This window comes from Bombina bombina, chromosome 2 (assembly GCF_027579735.1).
Source record: "Bombina bombina isolate aBomBom1 chromosome 2, aBomBom1.pri, whole genome shotgun sequence".
Classification (NCBI taxonomy): Eukaryota; Metazoa; Chordata; class Amphibia; order Anura; family Bombinatoridae; genus Bombina; species Bombina bombina.
In genome coordinates this window covers 1,301,132,281-1,301,159,365 of record NC_069500.1, presented here as the reverse complement: position 1 = coordinate 1,301,159,365, position 27,085 = coordinate 1,301,132,281, and the positions used below count along the sequence as shown (strand labels likewise).

The 27,085-nt window shown below is 41.0% G+C and overlaps 1 protein-coding gene across 2 annotated transcripts in view; it reads left to right on the top strand.

The window, feature by feature from the left end:
- Positions 1-24,689, top strand: part of ZNF518B (zinc finger protein 518B) — a 77,190-nt gene extending 52,501 nt beyond the window's left edge. For both annotated transcript variants that reach the window (XM_053704138.1, XM_053704137.1), the window contains exon 2: positions 22,423-24,689. In XM_053704138.1, the coding sequence (XP_053560113.1) occupies positions 22,689-24,653 (1,965 nt within the window). In that variant the 5' untranslated portion in view covers positions 22,423-22,688 and the 3' untranslated portion in view covers positions 24,654-24,689. The remainder of the gene's footprint in view (positions 1-22,422) is intronic.
- Positions 24,690-27,085: the final 2,396 nt, after the last annotated feature.

Genomic DNA, 27,085 nt, shown 5'->3' with positions numbered 1-27,085 from the left:
CAGGGATCCCAAGGCGGCTCTAGTGGATGCACTAGTAGCACCTTGGACCTTCAAACTAGCTTATGTGTTCCCGCCGTTTCCTCTCATCCCCAGGCTGGTAGCCAGGATCAATCAGGAGAGGGCGTCGGTGATCTTGATAGCTCCTGCGTGGCCACGCAGGACTTGGTACGCAGATCTGGTGAATATGTCATCGGCTCCTCCTTGGAAGCTACCTTTGAGACGAGACCTTCTTGTTCAGGGTCCGTTCGAACATCCGAATCTGGTTTCACTCCAGCTGACTGCTTGGAGATTGAACGCTTGATCTTATCGAAGCGAGGATTCTCAGATTCTGTTATCGATACTCTTGTTCAGGCCAGAAAGCCTGTAACTAGAAAGATTTACCACAAAATTTGGAAAAAATATATCTGTTGGTGTGAATCTAAAGGATTCCCTTGGGACAAGGTTAAGATTCCTAGGATTCTATCCTTCCTTCAAGAAGGATTGGAAAAAGGATTATCTGCAAGTTCCCTGAAGGGACAGATTTCTGCCTTGTCTGTGTTACTTCACAAAAAGCTGGCCGCTGTGCCAGATGTTCAAGCCTTTGTTCAGGCTCTGGTTAGAATTAAGCCTGTTTACAAACCTTTGACTCCTCCTTGGAGTCTCAATTTAGTTCTTTCAGTTCTTCAGGGGGTTCCGTTTGAACCCTTGCATTCCGTTGATATTAAGTTATTATCTTGGAAAGTTTTGTTTTTAGTTGCAATTTCTTCTGCTAGAAGAGTTTCAGAATTATCTGCTCTGCAGTGTTCTCCTCCTTATCTGGTGTTCCATGCAGATAAGGTGGTTTTACGTACTAAACCTGGTTTTCTTCCAAAAGTTGTTTCTAACAAAAACATTAACCAGGAGATTATCGTACCTTCTCTGTGTCCGAAACCAGTTTCAAAGAAGGAACGTTTGTTGCACAATTTGGATGTTGTTCACGCTCTAAAATTCTATTTAGATGCTACAAAGGATTTTAGACAAACATCTTCCTTGTTTGTTGTTTATTCCGGTAAAAGGAGAGGTCAAAAAGCAACTTCTACCTCTCTCTCTTTTTGGATTAAAAGCATCATCAGATTGGCTTACGAGACTGCCGGACGGCAGCCTCCCGAAAGAATCACAGCTCATTCCACTAGGGCTGTGGCTTCCACATGGGCCTTCAAGAACGAGGCTTCTGTTGATCAGATATGTAGGGCAGCGACTTGGTCTTCACTGCACACTTTTACCAAATTTTACAAGTTTGATACTTTTGCTTCTTCTGAGGCTATTTTTGGGAGAAAGGTTTTGCAAGCCGTGGTGCCTTCCATTTAGGTGACCTGATTTGCTCCCTCCCTTCATCCGTGTCCTAAAGCTTTGGTATTGGTTCCCACAAGTAAGGATGACGCCGTGGACCGGACACACCTATGTTGGAGAAAACAGAATTTATGTTTACCTGATAAATTACTTTCTCCAACGGTGTGTCCGGTCCACGGCCCGCCCTGGTTTTTTTAATCAGGTCTGATAATTTATTTTCTTTAACTACAGTCACCACGGTACCATATGGTTTCTCCTATGCAAATATTCCTCCTTAACGTCGGTCGAATGACTGGGGTAGGCGGAGCCTAGGAGGGATCATGTGACCAGCTTTGCTGGGCTCTTTGCCATTTCCTGTTGGGGAAGAGAATATCCCACAAGTAAGGATGACGCCGTGGACCGGACACACCGTTGGAGAAAGTAATTTATCAGGTAAACATAAATTCTGTTTTTAATGTAAAGTTTTAGTCTGAAGTTTATATTTGTAACACTCATTATGTGGATTTTATTTAAAACATAGAAAACTATTATTGATTCTCTTTTTATCCGATTAGTCGATTAATCGAAAAAATAATCGGCCGATTAATCGATTATGAAAATAATCGTTGGTTGCAGCCCTAGTATATACTGTGCCTCATGTTATTGGTTCACCCAGTTTGTTCAGCTCAATTCCTGTAATGCAATGCTGCTCCTTCAACAAAGAATAGCAAAGGAATTAAGTACATTTGCTAATTTAAGTAAATGTTACATTTATTTAAAATTGCATACTCTGAATAATTGAAAAACAATTTTTGGTTTCATGACCTTTTAAGTCTTGATTACGCTTTTATATTGTTAATGCCTATCGCCCAGGTCATTTTGTGTGCGTGTAGCTTTAGATATTGGCTATTTAGTGAATATTTTTAAGAACTAATGCATATTATAACAATGCAGAGGCAGTTAGTTGTGTGTTGTGTTTTTTTTTTATTTTTATATCTGGCAAATGTTTTTAAAACAGTTTTCTTAAACCACAAAAGTATTGTCTGATTTAGTTAAAGCTAACTACAGAAGCAATGAAATGCAGTGTTGTCCCGGGGACCTTTTTTAATGGGCACACTACCTGGACTTAGTTTACTGGCCCAACGGCTTAAATTTAAGCCAATATTTTCTGTGGAGAACACTGAAATGTTAAAGTTTTTTTTTTTTTTTTTTTTTTAGTAAATGTAGTCAACATGAGCTCAAAGCTATTACATGTAGCAATTTTCCCACAAAACTATTAAGGAAAAATAGGCTAACTTTTGTGAGGTTGTATAACGCCATAAGAAGTAGTAAATTTATATGTGAAAGGTAAATCGTTTTTTATGGAGCCCGTAATCTAACGTAGATGAAGTTAAATATCCTTTTGCTTCATATTGTAAGTGAACACCCCTCCAACTTGGGGACTTGCTTTTCTTTGCTCACCTGGTTCTTTGCTGATATAGAAGTGATGGTAGACTTTAGTGCGACATAGTGTAATTTGTAGTATTAGCAATGGAAATCGCCACTTGCTGTAACTTAATAGCATGTTTAATGAATTAATTGGAAGACTCGGTATGTGTGTGTTTTTTTTTCTTTTATGTTTGTTAAATATGATTTTTAAGAAATGTCTGTAAATCGTGTTATGATTTGTGTGTGTTTAACCTCTTTGTGTGTAGGGTCAAATTTAGAGCATGCCAATTGTTTTACTATTATGGCCCTTCATTAATCTAATAAATATTGAACATTAGGACATTCATCATAAAGATAAGCCTTGGAATAATATGTAGATGCTTTTTTTTAAAATGATTTAGTTAAGGTTTCAACAACTGTTACATTTTAGTCTTAAAGGGCCATAATACCCAAATGTTTAAACATTTGAAAGTGATGCAGTATAGCTGCAAAAAGCTGACTAGAAAATATCACCTGAACATCTCTATGTAAAAAAGAAAGATATTTTACCTCAAAAGCTTCTCAGTAGCCACCTCCCATTGTAAAGGATTTCTAAGCAGCATATTAGTGTGTCTGTCCTGGGACAGCTTAGGGGTTGAGCCTCGTGCACTCTCATGTTATTTCCCTATTCAGTTTAAAGGAAGTTTACAATGAAATCTCACAAGAGTTAAGTGAAATCTCATGAGATCACAGTAAAAGAGTTCATGACCTCAGCACTGCTGATGCTGATTTGCTGCTGTTCATTTCTTCAATTTTTTTTTTTTTTTTACCTGCAGCTCGGCAACAGCGGAGTATAACTTTTTACACAGAACTTACTCTGCTGAGCTGAGGAGATTGTGAGGTAAAATATCTTCCTTTTTTTATATAGAGATGCTCAGGTGATTTTTTTCCTGTCAGCTTTTTACAGTTATACTGCATCAGTTTCAAGTGATTTAGCATATGAGTATTATGTCCCTTTAATAAAGTATTTTACACCACCATACTGTACCTAGGATTTCCTATATCTTATCTCATCTGCTGAGGCCAATTAGGGATAAATATTTAAATATAAATTATTTATTATCAATTATTTGTAGAGCGCCAACAGATTCAGCAGAGCTATAAACATAGGTGGTATTCAAGGTATGAGGGATCAAATTGGTAGAGGGCCCTGCCTAGAGTCCACACTGTTGAAGTCCGCTCTTGTGAAGGTGATCTGCAAGCAGTCGGGCTCTTAGGCTACATTCTAAGGGGGTTCATGGCGGAAAGCAATGGAGGAGAGGAACTGGTATTATGAAAGGTTAGTGTAGGTTGTATGCATCCCTGAACAGAAGAGTCTTTAGGGAGTGCTTGATGCTTTCAAAACTAGGGGAGAATCTTGTGGAGCGAGGCAGAGAGTTCCCCAAGATGGGAGCTAGTCTGGAGATGTCCTGTAAACAGGAATGTGAGGAGGTAACAAGAGAGGAGGAGAGCAGGAGGTTGTGAACAGAGAGAAAGGGATGGGGAGGGAGAGTATCTGGAGACAAGGTCTGAGATATAGAGGGGAGCAGTGCAGTTAAGGGCCTTGTATGTCAGAGTCAGAATTTTATGTTTAAAGGGACACTGAACCCAAATTTTTTCTTTTATGATTTAGATAGAGCATGACATTTCTCCTGTTAAGTGTAGTCAGTCCACGAGTCATCCATTACTTATGGGATATTAACTCCTCCCCAACAGGAAGTGCAAGAGGATTCACCCAGCAGAGCTGCATATAGCTCCTCCCCTCTACGTCACTCCCAGTCATTCTCTTGCACCCAACGACTAGATAGGATGTGTGAGAGGACTATGGTGATTATACTTAGTTTTATATCTTCAATCAAAAGTTTATTATTTTATAATAGCACCGGAGTGTGTTATTACCTCTCTGGCAGAGTTTGAAGAAGAATCTACCAGAGTTTTTACTATGATTTTAGCCGGAGTAGTTAAGATCATATTGCTGTTTCTCGGCCATCTGAGGAGAGGTAAACTTCAGATCAGGGGACAGCGGGCAGATTAATCTGCAAAGAGGTATGTAGCAGCTTTTATTTTCTGACAATGGAATTGATGAGAAAATCCTGCCATACCGATATAATGTCATGTATGTATATTTTACACTTCAGTATTCTGGGGAATGGTACTTCACTGGAATTACACTGTGTACATAAAACTTTAGCCTATTTTGCAGGGACTAGCAACAGGCTTTTTAATAACTCTTAATTTATGTTAAACGTTTTTGCTGGAATGTAAAATCGTTTTCATTTTCTGAGGTACTGAGTGAATAAATGTTTGGGCACTATTTTTCCACTTGGCAGTTGCTTGATCTAATTTCTGACAGTTTCTGATCTCTCTCACTGTTGTGTGTGAGGGGGTGGGGCCGTTTTTTTGGCGCTTTTGCTACGCATCAAAAATTTCAGTCAGCAGCTCATTGTATTTCCTGCATGATCCGGTTCATCTCTACAGAACTCGGGGGTCTTCAAAACTTGTTTTGAGGGAGGTAATTCTCACAGCAGAGCTGTGAGATTGTAGTTGACTGTGATAAAAAACGTTTATTCTGTAATTTTTTTTCTGCTATCAGAGTTAGTTGTCTTTTGCTAATGGGAACAAACCTTTGCTAAAGTTGTGTTGTTTACAAGGATTGATGCTATAACTGTTTCAGTTTATTAATTTTCAACTGTCATAAATCTTCTGTGCTTCTTATAGGCACAGTACGTTTTGCATAATATTTTATTAGAATTGTATTCCAAGTTGCAAGTTTATTTGCTAGTGTGTTAAACATGTCTGGTTCAGAGGAAGATACCTGTGTTATTTGTTCCAATGCCAAAGTGGAGCCCAATAGAAATTTATGTACTAATTGTATTGATGCTACTTTAAATAAAAGTCAATCTGTACAAATTAAACAAATTTCACCAAACAGCGAGGGGAGAGTTATGCCGACTAACTCTCCTCACGTGTCAGTACCTGCATCTCCCGCTCGGGAGGTGCGCGATATTGTGGCGCCCAGTACATCTGGGCGGCCATTACAGATAACATTACAAGATATGGCTACTGTTATGACTGAAGTTTTGGCTAAATTACCAGAACTAAGAGGCAAGCGTGATCACTCTGGGGTGAGAACAGAGTGCGCTGATAATACTAGGGCCATGTCAGATACTGCGTCACAGCTTGCAGAACATGAGGACGGAGAGCTTCTGTCTGCGGCTGACGGTTCTGATCCAAACAGATTGGATTCAGATATTTCAAATTTTAAATTTAAGCTGGAGAACCTCCGTGTATTACTAGGGGAGGTGTTAGCGGCTCTGAATGATTGTAACACAGTTGCAATACCAGAGAAAATGTGTAGGTTGGATAAATATTTTGCGGTACCAACGAGTACCGACGTTTTTCCTATACCTAAAAGACTAACTGAAATTATTACTAAAGAGTGGGATAGACCCGGTGTGCCGTTCTCACCCCCTCCGATATTTAGAAAAATGTTTCCAATAGACGCCACCACACGGGACTTATGGCAGACGGTCCCTAAGGTGGAGGGAGCAGTTTCTACTTTAGCTAAGCGTACCACTATCCCGGTGGAGGATAGCTGTGCCTTTTCAGATCCAATGGATAAAAAGTTAGAGGGTTACCTTAAGAAAATGTTTGTTCAACAAGGTTTTATATTGCAACCCCTTGCATGCATTGCGCCGGTCACGGCTGCGGCGGCATTCTGGTTTGAGTCGCTGGAAGAGACCATTAATTCAGCTACTCTGGATGACATTACGGACAAGCTTAGAGTTCTTAAACTAGCTAATTCTTTCATTTCGGAGGCCGTAGTACATTTAACTAAACTTACGGCTAAGAATTCAGGATTCGCCATTCAGGCACGCAGAGCACTGTGGCTAAAATCCTGGTCAGCTGATGTTACTTCTAAGTCTAAATTACTTAATATACCTTTTAAAGGGCAGACCTTATTCGGGCCTGGTTTGAAAGAAATTATCGCTGACATTACAGGAGGTAAAGGCCACGCCCTGCCGCAAGACAGGGCCAAACCTAAGGCCAGACAGTCTAATTTTCGTTCCTTTCGGAATTTCAAAGCAGGAGCAGCATCAACTTCCTCTGCTCCAAAACAAGAAGGATCTGTTGCTCGCTACAGACAAGGCTGGAGACCTAACCAGTCTTGGAACAAGGGCAAGCAGGCCAGGAAACCTGCTGCTGCCCCTAAAACAGCATGAATTGAGGGCCCCCGATCCGGGATCGGATCTAGTGGGGGGCAGACTTTCTCTCTTCGCCCAGGCTTGGGCAAGAGATGTCCAGGATCCCTGGGCGCTAGAGATAATATCTCAGGGATACCTTCTGGACTTCAAATACTCTCCTCCAAGAGAGAGATTTCATCCGTCAAGGTTGTCAACAAACCAAACAAAGAAAGAGGCGTTTCTACGCTGCGTACAAGAGCTTTTGTTAATGGGAGTAATCCATCCAGTTCCACGGTCGGAACAGGGACAAGGGTTTTACTCAAATCTGTTTGTGGTTCCCAAAAAAGAGGGAACTTTCAGACCAATCCTGGACTTAAAAATCCTAAACAAATTCCTAAGAGTCCCATCGTTCAAGATGGAGACTATTCGGACAATTTTACCCATGATCCAAAAGGGTCAGTACATGACCACAGTGGATTTAAAGGATGCTTACCTTCACATACCGATTCACAAAGATCATTACCGGTACCTAAGGTTTGCCTTCCTAGACAGGCATTACCAGTTTGTAGCTCTTCCATTCGGATTGGCTACAGCTCCAAGAATCTTCACAAAGGTTCTGGGTGCTCTTCTGGCGGTACTAAGACCGCGGGGAATCTCGGTAGCTCCGTACCTAGACAACATTCTGATACAAGCTTCAAGCTTTCAAACTGCCAAGTCTCATACAGAGTTAGTACTGGCATTTCTAAGGTCACATGGATGGAAGGTGAACGAAAAGAAAAGTTCACTCGTTCCACTCACAAGAGTTCCCTTCCTGGGGACTCTTATAGATTCTGTAGAAATGAACATTTACCTGACAGAAGACAGGTTAACAAGACTTCAAAGTGCTTGCCGCACCCTTCATTCCATTCAACAACCGTCAGTGGCTCAATGCATGGAGGTAATCGGCTTGATGGTAGCGGCAATGGACATAGTACCCTTTGCACGCTTACACCTCAGACCACTGCAACTGTGCATGCTAAGTCAGTGGAATGGGGATTACTCAGACTTGTCCCCTTCTCTGAATCTGGATCAAGAGACCAGAAATTCTCTTCTATGGTGGCTTTCTCGGCCACATCTGTCCAGGGGGATGCCATTCAGCAGGCCAGACTGGACAATTGTAACAACAGACGCCAGCCTTCTAGGTTGGGGTGCCGTCTGGAACTCTCTGAAGGCTCAGGGACAATGGAGTCAGGAGGAGAGTCTCCTACCAATAAACATTCTGGAATTGAGAGCAGTTCTCAATGCCCTCCTGGCTTGGCCCCAGTTGACAACTCGGGGGTTCATCAGGTTTCAGTCGGACAACATCACGACTGTAGCTTACATCAACCATCAGGGAGGGACACGAAGCTCCCTAGCAATGATGGAAGTAACAAAGATAATTTGCTGGGCAGAGTTTCACTCTTGCCACCTGTCAGCAATCCACATCCCGGGAGTGGAGAACTGGGAGGCGGATTTCTTAAGTCGTCAGACCTTTCATCCGGGGGAGTGGGAACTTCATCCGGAGGTCTTTGCCCAAATACTTCATCAGTGGGGCAAACCAGAGATAGATCTCATGGCGTCTCGGCAGAACGCCAAGCTTCCTCGTTACGGGTCCAGATCCAGGGATCCAGGAGCAGTCCTGATAGATGCCCTGACAGCACCTTGGGACTTCAGGATGGCTTACGTGTTTCCACCCTTCCCGATGCTTCCTCGATTGATTGCCAGAATCAAACAGGAGAGAGCATCAGTTATTCTAATAGCACCTGCATGGCCACGCAGGACTTGGTATGCAGACCTGGTGGACATGTCATCCTGTCCACCTTGGTCTCTACCTCTGAAACAGGACCTTCTGATACAGGGTCCTTTCAAACATCAAAATCTAACTTCACTGAAGCTGACTGCTTGGAAATTGAACGCTTGATTTTATCAAAACGTGGTTTTTCTGAGTCAGTTATTGATACCCTAATACAGGCTAGGAAGCCTGTTACCAGGAGGATTTACCATAAGATATGGCGTAAATACCTATATTGGTGTGAATCCAAAGGTTACTCTTGGAGTAAGGTTAGGATTCCTAGGATATTGTCTTTTCTACAAGAAGGTTTAGAAAAGGGTTTATCTGCTAGTTCATTAAAGGGACAGATCTCAGCTCTGTCCATTCTGTTGCACAAACGTCTGTCAGAAGTTCCAGACGTTCAGGCTTTTTGTCAGGCTTTGGCCAGGATTAAGCCTGTGTTTAAAACTGTTGCTCCGCCATGGAGTTTAAACCTTGTTCTTAACGTTTTACAAGGCGTTCCGTTTGAACCCCTTCATTCCATTGATATAAAGTTGTTATCTTGGAAAGTTCTATTTTTAATGGCTATTTCCTCGGCTCGAAGAGTCTCTGAGTTATCAGCCTTACATTGGGATTCTCCTTATTTGATTTTTCATTCGGATAAGGTAGTTCTGCGTACTAAACCTGGGTTCTTACCTAAGGTAGTCACTAACAGGAATATCAATCAGGAGATTGTTGTTCCTTCTTTGTGTCCAAATCCTTCTTCGAAGAAGGAACGTCTTCTGCACAATCTGGATGTAGTTCGTGCCCTAAAGTTTTACTTACAGGCAACTAAGGAATTTCGACAAACGTCTTCCCTGTTTGTCGTTTACTCTGGTCAGAGGAGAGGTCAAAAGGCTTCTGCTACCTCTCTTTCTTTCTGGCTTCGTAGCATAATTCGTTTAGCCTATGAGACTGCTGGACAGCAGCCTCCTGAAAGAATTACAGCTCATTCTACTAGAGCTGTGGCTTCCACTTGGGCCTATAAGAATGAGGCCTCTGTTGAACAGATTTGCAAGGCTGCAACTTGGTCTTCGCTTCATACTTTTTCCAAATTTTCCAAATTTGACACTTTTGCTTCCTCGGAGGCTATTTTTGGGAGAAAGGTTCTTCAGGCAGTGGTTCCTTCTGTATAAAGAGCCTATCCCTCCCGTCATCCGTGTACTTTTGCTTTGGTATTGGTATCCCAGAAGTAATGATGACCCGTGGACTGATTGCACTTAACAGAAGAAAACATAATTTATGCTTACCTGATAAATTCCTTTCTTCTGTAGTGTGATCAGTCAACGGCCCGCCCTGTTTTTTAAGGCAGGTAAATATTTTTTAAATTATACTCCAGTCACCACTTCACCCTTGGTTTCTCCTTTCTCGTTGGTCCTTGGTCGAATGACTGGGAGTGACGTAGAGGGGAGGAGCTATATGCAGCTCTGCTGGGTGAATCCTCTTGCACTTCCTGTTGGGGAGGAGTAATATCCCAGAAGTAATGATGACCCGTGGACTGATCACACTACAGAAGAAAGGAATTTATCAGGTAAGCATAAATTATGTTTTTTATATCTTCAATCAAAAGTTTGTTATTTTAAACGGCACCGGAGTGTGTTGTTTTCTTCTCAGGCAGAATTTGAAGAAGAATCTACCTGAGTTTTGTATGATCTTAGCGGACGTAACTAAGATCCATTTGCTGTTCTCGGCCATTCTGAGGAGTGAGGTAACTTCAGATCAGGGGACAGCGGGCAGGTTCACCTGCTAAGAGGTATGTTGCAGTATATTATTTTCTAAGGAATGGAATTGACTGAGAAAATACTGCCAATACCGATATAATGTAAGTACAGCCGTAAATGCAGTAGTAGCAACTGGTATCAGGCTGATATGTATGTATGTTTACACTTCAGTATTCTGGGGAATGGCACTTCACTGGGAAAATACTGTATGCATATAACTTTTAGCCTAACTTGCAGTGTGAACGACTAGCAGCAGGCTTTTAATGACATTTCATAAATTAGATTTTAAACGTTTGCTGGCATGTTAAATCGTTTAATTATCTGAGGTACTTGGTGAAAAATTGTTTTGGGCGTTATTTTCCACATGGCTGTCGTTTATTTTAAATTACAACAGTTTACTGAGCTTCCCTCACTGTTGTATGTGAGTGGGAGGGGCCTATTTTGGCGCTTTTGCTACGCATCAGAAATTCAGTCACAAGTCTGCCTTCTCTCCCTGCATGATCCAGGACGTCTCCACAGAGCTCAGGGGTCTTCAAAACTTGTTTTGAGGGAGGTAATCACTCACAGCAGACCTGTGAGACTGTGCCTTGACTGTGATAAAAACGCTTATATTTTCAATTGTTATACGTTTTTTTCTGATATTAAGGGTTAATCATCCATTGCTAATGAGTGCAATCCTTTGCTAAATTTATGCTTTTACTGGGTAAATTTGGTTTTTATAATTAATCAGGTTCATTGTTATTCAACTGTCATAGTTTTTTCTGTGCTTCTTAAAGGCACAGTAACGTTTTACATATTGCTTGTAAATTTAGTTGAAAAGTATTTCCAAGCTTGCTAGTCTAATTGCTAGTTTGTTAAACATGTCTGACTCAGAGGAATCTCTCTGTGCAATATGTTCAAAAGCCAAGGTGGAGCCCAATAGAAATGTATGTACTAATTGCATTGATACTACTTTAAATAAAAATCAATCTGTACATGTTGAACAACATTCACCAGACAACGAGGGGGAAGTTATGCCGACTAACTTGCCTCACGTGTCAGTACCTGCATCTCCCGCTCGGGAGGTGCGTGATATTGTAACGCCAAGTACATCAGGGCGGCCATTACAAATCACTCTACAAGACATGGCTAATGTTATGACTGAAGTTTTGTCTAAATTGCCAGAACTTAGGGGTAAACGAGATCACTCTGGGGTGAGAACAGAGTGCGCTGATAATGCTAGGGCCATGTCTGATACTGCGTCACAGTTTGCAGAACATGAGGACGGAGAGCTTCATTCTGCGGGTGACGGATCTGATCCAAATAAACTGGATTCAGACATTTCAAATTTTAAGTTTAAGCTGGAAAACCTCCGTGTATTGCTAGGGGAGGTATTAGCGGCTCTGAATGATTGTAACACAGTTGCAATCCCAGAGAAAATGTGTAGGTTGGATAAATATTTTGCGGTACCGACGAGTACTGACGTTTTTCCTATACCTAAGAGACTAACTGAAATTATTACTAAGGAGTGGGATAGACCCGGTGTGCCTTTCTCACCCCCTCCTATATTTAGAAAAATGTTTCCAATAGACGCCACCACACGGGACTTATGGCAAACGGTCCCTAAGGTGGAGGGAGCAGTTTCTACTTTAGCTAAGCGTACCACTATCCCGGTGGAGGATAGCTGTGCTTTTTCAGATCCAATGGATAAAAAGTTAGAGGGTTACCTTAAGAAAATGTTTGTTCAACAAGGTTTTATATTGCAACCCCTTGCATGCATTGCGCCTGTCACGGCTGCGGCAGCATTTTGGTTTGAGTCTCTGGAAGAGACCCTTGAATCAGCACCATTAGATGAGATTACACACAAGCTTAAAACCCTTAAGCTAGCTAATTCATTTATTTCTGATGCCGTAGTACATTTAACTAAACTTACGGCTAAGAATTCCGGATTCGCCATTCAGGCACGCAGAGCACTGTGGCTAAAATCCTGGTCAGCTGATGTTACTTCTAAATCTAAATTACTTAACATACCTTTCAAGGGGCAGACTTTATTCGGGCCAGGTTTGAAAGAAATTATCGCTGATATTACAGGAGGTAAAGGCCATGCCCTGCCTCAAGACAGAGCCAAACCTAGGGCTAGACAGTCTAATTTTCGTGCCTTTCGTAACTTCAAGGCAGGAGCAGCATCAACTTCCTCTGCTCCAAAACAGGAAGGAGCTGTTGCTCGCTACAGACAAGGCTGGAAACCTAACCAGACCTGGAACAAGAGTAAGCAGGCCAGAAAACCTGCTGCTGCCCCTAAGACAGCATGAAGTGAGGGCCCCCGATCCGGGAACGGATCTAGTTGGGGGCAGACTTTCTCTCTTCGCCCAGGCTTGGGCAAGAGATGTCCAGGATCCCTGGGCGTTAGAGATCATATCTCAGGGATATCTTCTGGACTTCAAAGCTTCTCCCCCAAAAGGGAGATTTCATCTTTCAAGGTTGTCAACAAACCAGATAAAGAAAGAGGCGTTTCTACGCTGTGTACAAGATCTTTTACTAATGGGAGTGATCCATCCGGTTCCGCGGTCGGAACACGGACAAGGGTTTTACTCAAATCTGTTCGTGGTTCCCAAGAAAGAGGGAACCTTCAGACCAATCTTGGATTTAAAGATCTTAAACAAATTCCTAAGAGTTCCATCGTTCAAAATGGAAACTATTCGGACAATCTTACCCATGATCCAAAGAGGTCAGTACATGACCACAGTGGATTTAAAGGATGCTTACCTTCACATACCGATTCACAAAGAACATTACCGGTATCTAAGGTTTGCCTTCCTAGACAGGCATTACCAGTTTGTAGCTCTTCCATTCTGGTTGGCTACGGCTCCAAGAATCTTCACAAAGGTTCTGGGCTCTCTTCTGGCGGTACTAAGACCGCGAGGAATTTCGGTGGCTCCGTACCTAGACGACATTCTGATACAAGCGTCAAGCTTTCAAACTGCCAAGTCTCATACAGAGTTAGTACTGGCATTTCTAAGGTCGCATGGGTGGAAAGTGAACGAGGAGAAGAGTTCTCTCTTACCACTCACAAGAGTTCCCTTCTTGGGGACTCTTATAGATTCTGTAGAAATGAAAATTTACCTGACAGAGGACAGGTTAACAAAGCTTCTAAATGCTTGCCGTGTTCTTCATTCCATTCAACACCCGTCAGTGGCTCAATGCATGGAGGTAATCGGCTTAATGGTAGCGGCAATGGACATAGTTCCTTTTGCACGCCTGCATCTCAGACCGCTGCAATTGTGCATGCTAAGTCAGTGGAATGGGGATTACTCAGATTTGTCCCCTACGCTGAATCTGGATCAAGAGACCAGAGATTCTCTTCTATGGTGGCTTTCTCGGCCACATCTGTCCAGGGGGATGCCCTTCAGCAGGCCAGACTGGACAATTGTAACAGACGCCAGCCTACTAGGTTGGGGCGCTGTCTGGAATTCCCTGAAGGCTCAGGGATCATGGACTCAAGAGGAGAGTCTCCTTCCAATAAACATTCTGGAATTGAGCAGTTCTCAATGCCCTTCTGGCTTGGCCTCAGTTAACAACTCGGAGGTTCATCAGATTTCAGTCGGACAACATCACGACTGTAGCTTACATCAACCATCAAGGAGGGACTTACATTGTGATTCTCCTTATCTGATTTTTCATTCAGATAAGGTAGTTCTGCGTACTAAACCTGGGTTCTTACCTAAGGTAGTCACTAACAAGAATATCAATCAAGAGATTGTTGTTCCATCATTGTGCCCTAACCCTTCTTCAAAGAAGGAACGACTTCTGCACAATCTGGACGTAGTCCGTGCCCTGAAATTTTATTTACAGGCAACTAAAGATTTTCGCCAAACTTCTTCCCTGTTTGTCGTTTATTCTGGACAGAGGAGAGGTCAAAAAGCATCTGCTACCTCTCTATCCTTTTGGCTTCGCAGCATAATACGTTTAGCCTATGAGACTGCTGGACAGCAACCTCCTGAAAGGATTACAGCTCATTCTACTAGAGCTGTGGCTTCCACTTGGGCCTTTAAGAATGAGGCCTCTGTTGAACAGATTTGCAAGGCTGCAACTTGGTCTTCTCTTCATACTTTTTCCAAATTTTACAAATTTGACACTTTTGCTTCTTCGGAGGCTGTTTTTGGGAGAAAGGTTCTTCAGGCAGTGGTTCCTTCCGTATAAAGATCCTGCCTGTCCCTCCCGTCATCCGTGTACTTTAGCTTTGGTATTGGTATCCCATAAGTAATGGATGACCCGTGGACTGACTACACTTAACAGGAGAAAACATAATTTATGCTTACCTGATAAATTCCTTTCTCCTGTAGTGTAGTCAGTCCACGGCCCGCCCTGTTTTTTATGGCAGGTCTAAATTTTAAATTATACTCCAGTCACCACTGCACCCTATAGTTTCTCCTTTCTCGTTTGGTTCTCGGTCGAATGACTGGGTGTGACGTAGAGGGGAGGAGCTATATAGCAGCTCTGCTTGGGTGATCCTCTTGCACTTCCTGTTGGGGAGGAGTTAATATCCCATAAGTAATGGATGACCCGTGGACTGACTACACTACAGGAGAAAGGAATTTATCAGGTAAGCATAAATTATGTTTTTAAGCAACTTTCTAATTGACTCCTATTATCAAATTTTCTTTATTCTCTTGGTATCTTTATTTGAAATGCAAGAATTTAAATTTAGATGCCGGCCCATTTTTGGTGAACAACCTGGGTTGTCCTTGCTGATTGGTGGATAAATTCATCCACCAATATAAAAGTGCTGTCCAGAGTTCTGAACTAAGAAAAAAGCTTAGATGCCTTCTTTTTCAATTAAAGATAGCAAAAGAACGAAGAAAAAATGATAATAGGAGTAAATTAGAAAGTTGCTTAAAATTGAATGTTCTATCTGAATCACAAAAGAAAAAAATTGGGTTCAGTGTCCCTTTAATCCTGGAGGCAAGAAGAAGCCAGTGAAGGGATTGACAGAGAGGTGCAGCAGATAAAAAGCGATGTGTAAGGAAGATGAGCCTAGCAGAGGCGTTCATTATGGATTGCAAAGGAGCTAGACAGCAGCTAGGGAGACCAGAGAAGACGGAGATGCAGTAGTCATGACGGGAAAGGATGAGAGAGTGGATTAAAATCTTAGTTGTGTCTTGTGTAAGGAAATGTCTAATTTTAGAGATGTTTTTAAGGTGGAAGCGGCAGGGTTTAGCCAAGGCCTGAATGTGAGGAGTAAAAGAAAGATCTGAGTAAAGTGTGACCCCAAGACATCGGGCATGTGGGGTAGGGGTAATAATGGAGTTGTCGACAGTTATAGAGAGATTGGGGGGTGGAGATTTTAGAAGGGGGAAAATAAGGAGCTAATTTTCTTCTGTTAAGTGTGATCAGTCCACGGGTCATCATTACTTCTGGGATATTACTCCTCCCCAACAGGAAGTGCAAGAGGATTCACCCAGCAGAGCTGCCATATAGCTCCTCCCCTTTACGTCACTCCCAGTCATTCTCTTGCACCCAACGACTAGATAGGATGTGTGAGAGGACTATGGTGATTATATTTAGTTTTATACCTTCAATCAAAAGTTTGTTATTTTATAATAGCACCGGAGTGTGTTATTCCTTCTCTGGTAGAATTTGAAGAAGAATCTACCAGAGTTTTTACTATGATTTTAGCCGGAGTAGTTAAGATCATATTGCTGTTTCTCGGCCATCTGAGGAGAGGTAAACTTCAGATCAGGGGACAGCGGGCAGATTAATCTGCAAAGAGGTATGTAGCAGCTTTTATTTTCTGACAATGGAATTGATGAGAAAATCCTGCCATACCGATATGTCATGTATGTATATTTTACACTTCAGTATTCTGGGGAATGGTACTTCACTGGAATTACACTGTGTACATAAGATTTTAGCCTATTTTGCAGGGACTAGCAACAGGCTTTTTAATAACTCTTAATTTATGTTAAACGTTTTTGCTGGAATGTAAAATCGTTTTCATTTTTCTGAGGTACTGGGTGAATAAAATGTTTGGGCACTATTTTTCCACTTGGCAGTTGCTTGATCTAATTCTGACAGTTTACTGATCTCTCTCACTGTTGTGTGTGAGGGGGAGGGGCCTTTTTTTGGCGCTTTTGCTACGCATCAAAAATTTCAGTCAGAAGCTCATTGTATTTCCTGCATGATCCGGTTCTTCTCTACAGAACTCAGGGGTCTTCAAAACTTGTTTTGAGGGAGGTAATCATTCACAGCAGAGCTGTGAGATTGTAGTTGACTGTGATAAAAAACGTTTATTCTTTAACTTTTTTTCTGCTATCAGGGTTAGTTATCCTTTGCTAATGGGAACAAACCTTTGCTAAAATTGTGTTTTTTACAAAGATTGATGCTATAACCTTTTCAGTTTATTAATTTCAACTGTCATAAATCTGTCTGTGCTTCTTATAGGCACAGTACGTTTTCATAGTATTTTACTTGAATAGTATTTCCAAGTTGCTAGTTTATTTGCTAGTGTGTTAAACATGTCTGATTCAGAGGAAGATAGCTGTGCTATTTGTGCTAAGGCCAAAGTGGAGCCCAATAGAAATTTATGTACTAACTGTATTGATGCTACTTTAAATAAAAGTCAATCTGTACAAATTGAACACATTTCACCAAACAGCGAGGGGAGAGTTATGCCGACTAACTCGCCTCACGTGTCAGTACCTACATCTCCCACTCGGGAGGTGCGCGATATGGTGGCGCCCAGTACATCTGGGCGGCCATTACAAATAACATTACAAGATATGGCTACTGTTATGACTGAAGTTTTGGCTAAATTACCAGAACTAAGAGGCAAGCGTGATCACTCTGGGGTGAGAACAGAGTGCGCTGATAATGCTAGGGCCATGTCAGATACTGCGTCACAACTTGCAGAACATGAGGACGGAGAGCTTCATTCTGCAGCTGACGGTTCTGATCCAAACAGATTGGATTCAGATATTTTAAATTTAAGCTGGAAAACCTCCGTGTATTACTAGGGGAGGTGTTAGCGGCTCTGAATGATTGTAACACAGTTGCAATACCAGAGAAAATGTGTAGGTTGGATAAATATTTTGCTGTACCAACGAGTACTGACGTTTTTCCTATACCTAAGAGACTAACTGAAATTATTACTAAGGAGTGGGATAGACCCGGTGTGCCGTTCTCACCCCCTCCGATATTTAGAAAGATGTTCCCAATAGACACCACCACACGGGACTTATGGCAAACGGTCCCTAAGGTGGAGGGAGCAGTTTCTACTTTAGCTAAGCGTACCACTATCCCGGTGGAGGATAGCTGTGCCTTTTCAGATCCAATGGATAAAAAGTTAGAGGGTTACCTTAAGAAAATGTTTGTTCAACAAGGTTTTATATTGCAACCCCTTGCATGCATTGCGCCGGTCACGGCTGCGGCGGCATTCTGGTTTGAGTCTCTGGAAGAGAACATTAGTTCAGCTACTCTGGACGACATTACGGACAAGCTTAGAATCCTTAAGCTAGCTAATTCATTCATTTCGGAGGCCGTAGTACATTTAACTAAACTTACGGCTAAGAATTCCGGATTCGCCATTCAGGCGCGCAGAGCACTGTGGCTAAAATCCTGGTCAGCTGATGTTACTTCTAAGTCCAAATTACTTAATATACCTTTCAAAGGGCAGACCTTATTTGGGCCTGGTTTGAAAGAAATTATCGCTGACATTACAGGAGGTAAAGGCCACGCCCTGCCTCAAGACAGAGCCAAACCTAAGGCTAGACAGTCTAATTTTCGTTCCTTTCGGAATTTCAAAGCAGGAGCAGCATCAACTTCCTCTGCTCCAAAACAAGAAGGATCTGTTGCTCGCTACAGACAAGGCTGGAGACCTAACCAGTCTTGGAACAAGGGCAAGCAGGCCAGGAAACCTGCTGCTGCCCCTAAGACAGCATGAATTGAGGGCCCCCGATCCGGGATCGGATCTAGTGGGGGGCAGACTTTCTCTCTTCGCCCAGGCTTGGGCAAGAGATGTCCAGGATCCCTGGGCGCTAGAGATAATATCTCAGGGATACCTTCTGGACTTCAAATACTCTCCTCCAAGAGAGAGATTTCATCTGTCAAGGTTGTCAACAAACCAAACAAAGAAAGAGGCGTTTCTACGCTGCGTACAAGAGCTTTTGTTAATGGGAGTAATCCATCCAGTTCCACGGTCGGAACAGGGACAAGGGTTTTACTCAAATCTGTTTGTGGTTCCCAAAAAAGAGGGAACTTTCAGACCAATCCTGGATTTAAAGATCCTAAACAAATTCCTAAGAGTTCCATCGTTCAAAATGGAGACTATTCGGACAATTTTACCCATGATCCAAAAGGGTCAGTACATGACCACAGTGGATTTAAAGGATGCTTACCTTCACATACCGATTCACAAAGATCATTACCGGTACCTAAGGTTTGCCTTCCTAGACAGGCATTACCAGTTTGTAGCTCTTCCATTCGGAAGACAGGTTAACAAGACTTCAAAGTGCTTGCCGCGCCCTTCATTCCATTCAACACCCGTCAGTGGCTCAATGCATGGAGGTAATCGGCTTTATGGTAGCGGCAATGGACATAGTACCCTTTGCATGCTTACACCTCAGACCACTGCAATTGTGCATGCTAAGTCAGTGGAATGGGGATTACTCAGACTTGTCCCCTTCTCTGAATCTGGATCAAGAGACCAGAAATTCTCTTCTATGGTGGCTTTCTCGGCCACATCTGTCCAGGGGGATGCCATTCAGCAGGCCAGACTGGACAATTGTAACAACAGACGCCAGCCTTCTAGGTTGGGGTGCCGTCTGGAATTCTCTGAAGGCTCAGGGACAATGGAGTCAGGAGGAGAGTCTCCTACCAATAAACATTCTGGAATTGAGAGCAGTTCTCAATGCCCTCCTGGCTTGGCCCCAGTTGACAACTCGGGGGTTCATCAGGTTTCAGTCGGACAACATCACGACTGTAGCTTACATCAACCATCAGGGAGGGACAAGAAGCTCCCTAGCAATGATGGAAGTATCAAAGATAATTCGCTGGGCAGAGTCTCACTCTTGCCACCTGTCAGCAATCCAAATCCCGGGAGTGGAGAACTGGGAGGCGGATTTCTTAAGTCGTCAGACTTTTCATCCGGGGGAGTGGGAACTTCATCCGGAGGTCTTTGCTCAAATACTTCATCATTGGGGCAAACCAGAGATAGACCTCATGGCTTCTTGACAGAACGCCAAGCTTCCTCGTTACGGGTCCAGATCCAGGGATCCAGGAGCAGTCCTGATAGATGCCTTGACAGCACCTTGGGACTTCAGGATGGCTTATGTGTTTCCACCCTTCCCGATGCTTCCTCGATTGATTGCCAGAATCAAACAGGAGAGAGCATCAGTTATTCTAATAGCACCTGCATGGCCACGCAGGACTTGGTATGCAGACCTAGTGGACATGTCATCCTGTCCACCTTGGTCTCTACCTCTGAAACAGGACCTTCTAATACAGGGTCCTTTCAAACATCAAAATCTAACTTCTCTGAAGCTGACTGCTTGGAAATTGAACGCTTGATTTTATCAAAACGTGGGTTTTCTTAGTCAGTTATTGATACCTTAATACAGGCTAGGAAGCCTGTTACCAGAAGGATTTACCATAAGATATGGCGTAAATACCTATATTGATGCGAATCCAAAGGTTACTCTTGGAGTAAGGTTTAGGATTCCTAGGATATTGTCTTTTCTACAAGAAGGTTTAGAAAAGGGTTTATCTGCTAGTTCATTAAAGGGGCAGATCTCAGCTCTGTCCATTCTGTTGCACAAACGTCTGTCAGAAGTTCCTGACGTTCAGGCTTTTTGTCAGGCTTTGGCCAGGATTAAGCCTGTGTTTAAAACTGTTGCTCCGCCATGGAGTTTAAACCTTGTTCTTAACGTTTTACAGGGCGTTCCGTTTGAACCCCTTCATTCCATTGATATAAAGTTGTTATCTTGGAAAGTTCTATTTTTAATGGCTATTTCCTCGGCTCGAAGAGTCTCTGAGTTATCAGCCTTACATTGTGATTCTCCTTATTTGATTTTTCATTCGGATAAGGTAGTTCTGCGTACTAAACCTGGGTTCTTACCTAAGGTAGTCACTAACAGGAATATCAATCAAGAGATTGTTGTTCCTTCTTTGTGTCCAAATCCTTCCTCGAAGAAGGAACGTCTTCTGCACAATCTGGATGTAGTTCGTGCCCTAAAATTTTACTTACAGGCAACTAAGGAATTTCGACAAACGTCTTCTCTGTTTGTCGTTTACTCTGGTCAGAGGAGAGGTCAAAAGGCTTCTGCTACCTCTTTCTTTTTGGCTTCGTAGCATAATTCGTTTAGCATATGAGACTGCTGGACAGCAGCCTCCTGAAAGAATTACAGCTCATTCCACTAGAGCTGTGGCTTCCACTTGGGCCTTTAAGAATGAGGCCTCTGTTGAACAGATTTGCAAGGCTGCAACTTGGTCTTCGCTTCATACTTTTTCCAAATTTTACAAATTTGACACTTTTGCTTCCTCGGAGGCTATTTTTGGGAGAAAGGTCCTTCAGGCAGTGGTTCCTTCTGTATAAAGAGCCTGCCTATCCCTCCCGTCATCCGTGTACTTTTGCTTTGGTATTGGTATCCCAGAAGTAATGATGACCCGTGGACTGATCACACTTAACAGAAGAAAACATAATTTATGCTTACCTGATAAATTCCTTTCTTCTGTAGTGTGATCAGTCCACGGCCCGCCCTGTTTTTTAAGGCAGGTAAATATTTTTTAAATTATACTCCAGTCACCACTACACCCTTTGGCTTCTCCTTTCTTGTTGGTCCTTGGTCGAATGACTGGGAGTGACGTAGAGGGGAGGAGCTATATGGCAGCTCTGCTGGGTGAATCCTCTTGCACTTCCTGTTGGGGAGGAGTAATATCCCAGAAGTAATGATGACCCGTGGACTGATCACACTACAGAAGAAAGGAATTTATCAGGTAAGCATAAATTATGTTTTTGGAGAGATTTAGCTTAAGGTAGTGAGAGGACATCCATGAAGAGATGTGAGAAAGACAGTTAGTGACACAGGTTAGCAAGGAAGGAGATCGGTCTGGAGTTACTAGAGTGAGCAATCACTGGTCATGTTGAATATTGCAGTATTATGTGTGATTTAAAGGGACAGTACACACCTTGTAACTTGTATGTTGCTATAGAGTAACATATCAGCCAAATCTCAACATTTAATAAAAAAAAATATGAATATCCTTTTTTACTGCAGTTGTTTTATTTAGCCAAACTCCACCGACCATTTGGGCTTTTTTAAGAGTTGAAACCAATTTGGGACAGATATGTAGCAGGGTGAGAATGTGAAAATCCTCAATATTCAGAGGTAAATTACATGAAAAAGTACAAAATAATGAAACCATTTTAAATTTATACTTTAATTACGCACAACTAAACATTGTATGCAACAATCTAAATGTTCTTATTGTTCCTTTTTAAATTTAAATACGTATATATATATATTTTTTTTTTTTAAACTACTCAAATATTTTATATTACAGTCTGAAAGTGTTAAATCAGCACAATGTTGTTTAAAAATAAGCAAAACTATACGTTTTTACAAAAACACCCCCAGATAGGCTATATAAATGGATCATCTACAAAACATTTATGCAAAGAAAATAGTGTACAATGTCCCTTTTAATTATTAGGGCCTATATCAACTATATACAGTCTATTTCCAATTATATCTTACAGGCTTGTTCTTTATATTTTGATTAGGTGTGTGAATATGAATTTTAACACTGTAGTGATAAGTTTGCCTTTTGGTTATAAAATCTGCATTATTTTCCAAGGAACAGTGTTTACTTGGTCTGTCTGTGCAAATTAAATTTGAATAACTAATAAAACTAGGTTGAATGGGGGACCGGACTTCTTTAAAAAAACATTAATATGGTTCTTCTTTTTTCTGTTTCATTTCAGTCTGCAGTGCCTATACATTTGACAAAAGGAGAAACTGTGATTACTTTTCTTGAAGAAGTTATAATACTACAGCCGTGAACAATTGCAAGAGTTAATTGTGGAACAACAGAACATCAACATTCATTGCTTGATCAAGAGCAGGGCTGTACAATTTAAAGATAATAAAAGCAACATTCAGTTTTGTTAAAGATTTGAGTTATCAAAAATGTTTATTCACAGTACAGGTACAATTTAACAAGTCACTTAAAAAGTGTGTCAAATGAGGCATGAATGATAATACCATTGAAATGCAAATAAAATACAGTTGTGAAAAGTGCAGGTTCTCTACAAAGGATTTGGACAAGTATAAAAACCATGTGGCTCTTCACAATGACATCAAATTTTCATGCTCACATTGTGACTATGTGTCTTATACCAAAGGAGACTTTCAGAGACATTTAGTGACACATACTGGGAAATTTCCATATAGCTGTGAATACTGCGGATATGGGGCCATTCGAAATGACTACATAGCAAAGCACATCAAAAGAATTCATGGGAATGGAATGATACAATGTTCAGTTAGTGTTGAGAATGATATAAAGAATGCATCTATTAATATCATACAAAATCCTTTGCAGAGGGACATACAAAACTCTTCACAAAAAATACCACCTCATTCAAAAAAGTCCAGCCTCTCTGAAGGAGTAATAGATTTAACATCTGATGTGGAAAGTGACGCCTTCGTTCAGACACCATTTGTATTAAATAAAAATATTGTTAATGTCCAGGACAGTCAAGTAGAAGTGGAGGTAATATCGCCAATGGAACATTTGCACCCAGGGATGCCGTTAACTGTTCTAGCACCTTCATTTGAAGTACCTCCTAACTGTTTTGCTCAGGTTGTTGAGATGAAACCTTTTAATCATACATATCATTTAGTTTTAAAGCTTTATAAACAGATACATACAAGTTTACAACATGATGTAAATACATATACAAATCTACATGAAGAACAAAAACATTCTGAGCTTGTTCTTAAAGTGTCTCCACCTGGTACACCTGACATAGATGTGAAGCCTTGTTTGTTTCAGGCAAATGCTACAACCAATGCTGATTACAATGGACAACTGCAAACAAGTAAAGTTGCTACAGGAGAGGTCTCAAGTGCTGTTACTTTTCCTTATATGTCTCAGGATTTGGAAAACAAGCAGAATTTTTCTTTACCGGAAGAAAGGATTAGTCCTGTTCTAGATGGTCCATTTATTTCATCAGTGTTTTCTCTCAGCTCTGGGTCTAATGAACTGGAAGGTATACAGTGGTCAAGTAGCGGTACAACGGATATTTGCTCATCTGATGGAAGTGATAGAATAGGTTCTTCAATGTCCTCTGTTTCTCTTAAACACGAACATGATGATTATCCAATAACTTCTCTTCCGGAGCCAAAATATGAGCAAAATATGCACAGTCAAAGGCCTAACCTACAGATTGATGTAAAGGAAACCGGCATGTATAATGCAAGTTGTGAAGAAACAGAGGAAGTGAACCAGAAAAGTTTGGTTGCTGAGATACAGGTTCTTCCTGTTAATCCAGCACTGCTACCACATGATAGGAAATGTGAATCTCCTAGCTCTATTTTGGTCAACAGTCAGAATAAAAGAAAACGAAAGCCAAGCTGGAAAGTTAAACAATTAACTGATTTCTGTGATAAACCACATACTCTCTTTTTATCTTGTGACAAAACTGTTATTATGCAACCTGTTTCCTGTGCCACACAAAAGACTTGTAAAAATGTGCCTGCCTTATTAGAGAAAAAAGTATTTACAGCGTCAAAAACAAGTGAGGAATATTCCAAACTAATTTTTGAAAAGCCTGCTGAGAAATGCCATGAAGTGTTAAAACAATCAAAATCACAAACACATGCTGATAGCAATCAATCACAAAAGCAGTCTGTAAAGATAAAGAAAAATAAAACAGGGAAAGAAAAAGGTTCCCAAAAGCATCCAGAAAAAAAACAGCTCAAAAAACAGATGGCTCCAAAATCTAAAGTAGCTAGCTTGCAACGTCCACGGTCTCTGAGGCTTACATCAGTTAATGGTGATCAGCTGATACAGATTCCAGGCTTCAATCAGCCGGTAGTTGTGTTAAACCATCCAGATGTGGAGTCGCTGGAAGTTTTTCATATAATGAAAACAATCAACCTGTTTAAAGGCAAAATAATTAAAATAACTCTCCGGAAGAGACTACATTAGTTTCCCACGAAAATAAATGTATGTGACATATTTGTACTTTCATTTTATAGAGTGTGTTCTTTCACATCTTTTAAGACCAGATTAAATCCATTTATAGACCCACTCTAAATGTACCTTTAATTAAATAGAAGGAAACATTAAAGGGCTTGATTACAAATGTAGTGCAATTAATGGCGCATGGTGCTCGATCCTGTACAAAGAATAGCGCACAATCTAAAATAAATGTATGGTCAAAAATGTTAACCATTGAATCTTTAAACCGGATACTTTTAGCATGCCTTATACTTTAGATGGACAGCGCAGGGAATGCTATTAGAGCTCGTATTACAAGTGCTGATTTAAGTGTTGCGCTGGAGATCAATGCAAAGTACCACTGAAAACGTTTGGGCATTTGGAGACCTAAAGTAAATTGTTAATGCTTGACAATATGCACACCAAAACACATGAAAAATATATAAAAGTATTTCACTTTATTTTACATTCAATGTGTGTGTGTATGTATGTGTGTATATATGTATATATACATACATACATACATACATACGATATAAAAATTCTACACACCCCTGTTAAAATGTCAGGTTTCTGTGATGTAAAAAAATGAGACAAAGATAAATCATTTCAAAACTTTTTCCACCTTTAATGTGACCTATAAACTGAACAATTCAATTGAAAAACAAACTGAAATATTTTAGGTAAAGGGAAATAAAAATAAAAAACTAAAATAATATGGTTGCATAAGTGTGAACACCCTTAAAGTAATACTTTATTGAAGCACCTTTTGATTTTATTACAGCACTCAGTGTTTTTGGGTATGAGTTTTTCAGCATGGCACATCTTGACTTGGCAAGATTTGCCCACTCTTCTTTGCAAAAACAAAGGGGCACAGCCCTCTTCAGATCACCCCACAGATTTTGAATTGGATTCAGGTTTTTGGCTCTGGTTGGGCCATCCCAAAACCTTTATCTTCTTCTGGTGAAGCCATTCCTTTGTTGATTTGGATGTATGCTTTGGGTCTTTGTCATGCTGAAAGATAAAGTTCCTCTTCATGTTCAGCTCTCTAGCAGAAGCCTGAAGATTTTGTGCCAATATTGTCTGGTATTTGGAACTGTTCATTATTCCCTCTACCTTGAATAAGGCCCCAGTTCCAGCTGAAGAAAAATAGCCCCAAAGCATGATGCTGCCACCACCATGCTTCACTGTGGGTATGGTGTTCTTTTGGTGATATGCAGTGTTGTTTTTGCGCCAAACATATCTTTTGGAATTATGGCCAAAAAGTTCAACTTTGGTTTCATCAGATCAGAAAATCTTTTGCAACATGCTTTTGGGAAACTTCAGATGTGTTTTTGCAAAATTTAGCCGGTTTTTTGTTGTAAGAAAAGACTTCCGTATTGCCACTCTACCCCATAGCCCAGACATATGAAGAATACGGGCGATTGTTGTCACATGCACCACACAGCCAGTATTTGCCAGATATTCCTGCAGCTCCTTTAATGCTGCTGTAGGCCTCTTGGCAGCCTCCCAGACCAGTTTTTGTCTCATCTTTTCATCCAGTTCTTGGTAATGTCACTGTTGCACCATATTTTCTTCACTTGATGATGACTGTCTTCACTGTGTTCCATGGTATATCTAATGCCTTGGAAATTCTTTTGTACCCTTCTCCTGACTGATACCTTTTAACAATGAGATCCCTCTGATGCTTTAGACGCTCTCTGCGGACCATGACTTTTGCTGTAGGATGCGACTAACAAAATGTCAGGAAAGACCTACTTGTACAGCTGAACTTTATTTGGGGTTAATCAGAGGCACTTTAAATGATGACAGGTGTGTACTGAATGGGATACTGAACCCAATTTTTTTCTTTCATGATTCAGATAGAGCATGCAATTTTAAGCAACTTTCTAATTTACTCCTATTATAAATTTGTATTCGTTCTTTTGCTATCTTTATTAGAAAAAGAAGGCATCTAAGCTAAGGAGCCAGCAAATTGTTGGATCAGAACCATGGACAGCACTTGTTTATTGGTACTGTCCAATCAGCAAGGACAACCCAGGTTGTTCACCAAAAATGGGCCGGCATCTAAACTTGCATTCTTGCTTTTCAAATAAACATACCAAGAGAATGAAGAAAATTTGATAATATGAGTATATTAGAAAGTTGCTTAAAATTGCATTTTCTATTTGAATCACGAAAGAAAAAAATTGGGTTCAGTGTCCCTTTAACATGATTTTGAATGTGATTGCTTAATTCTGAACACAGCTACATCCCCAGTTATAAAAAGGGTGTTCACACTTATGCAACCATATTATTTAATTTTTTTATTTTTATTTCCCTTTACCTAAAAGATTTCAGTTTGTTTTTCAATTGAGTTGTACAGTTTGGAGAAAACTTTTTTTTTATTAGGAGGTGAATAACCTCCTAATAGAAGTATA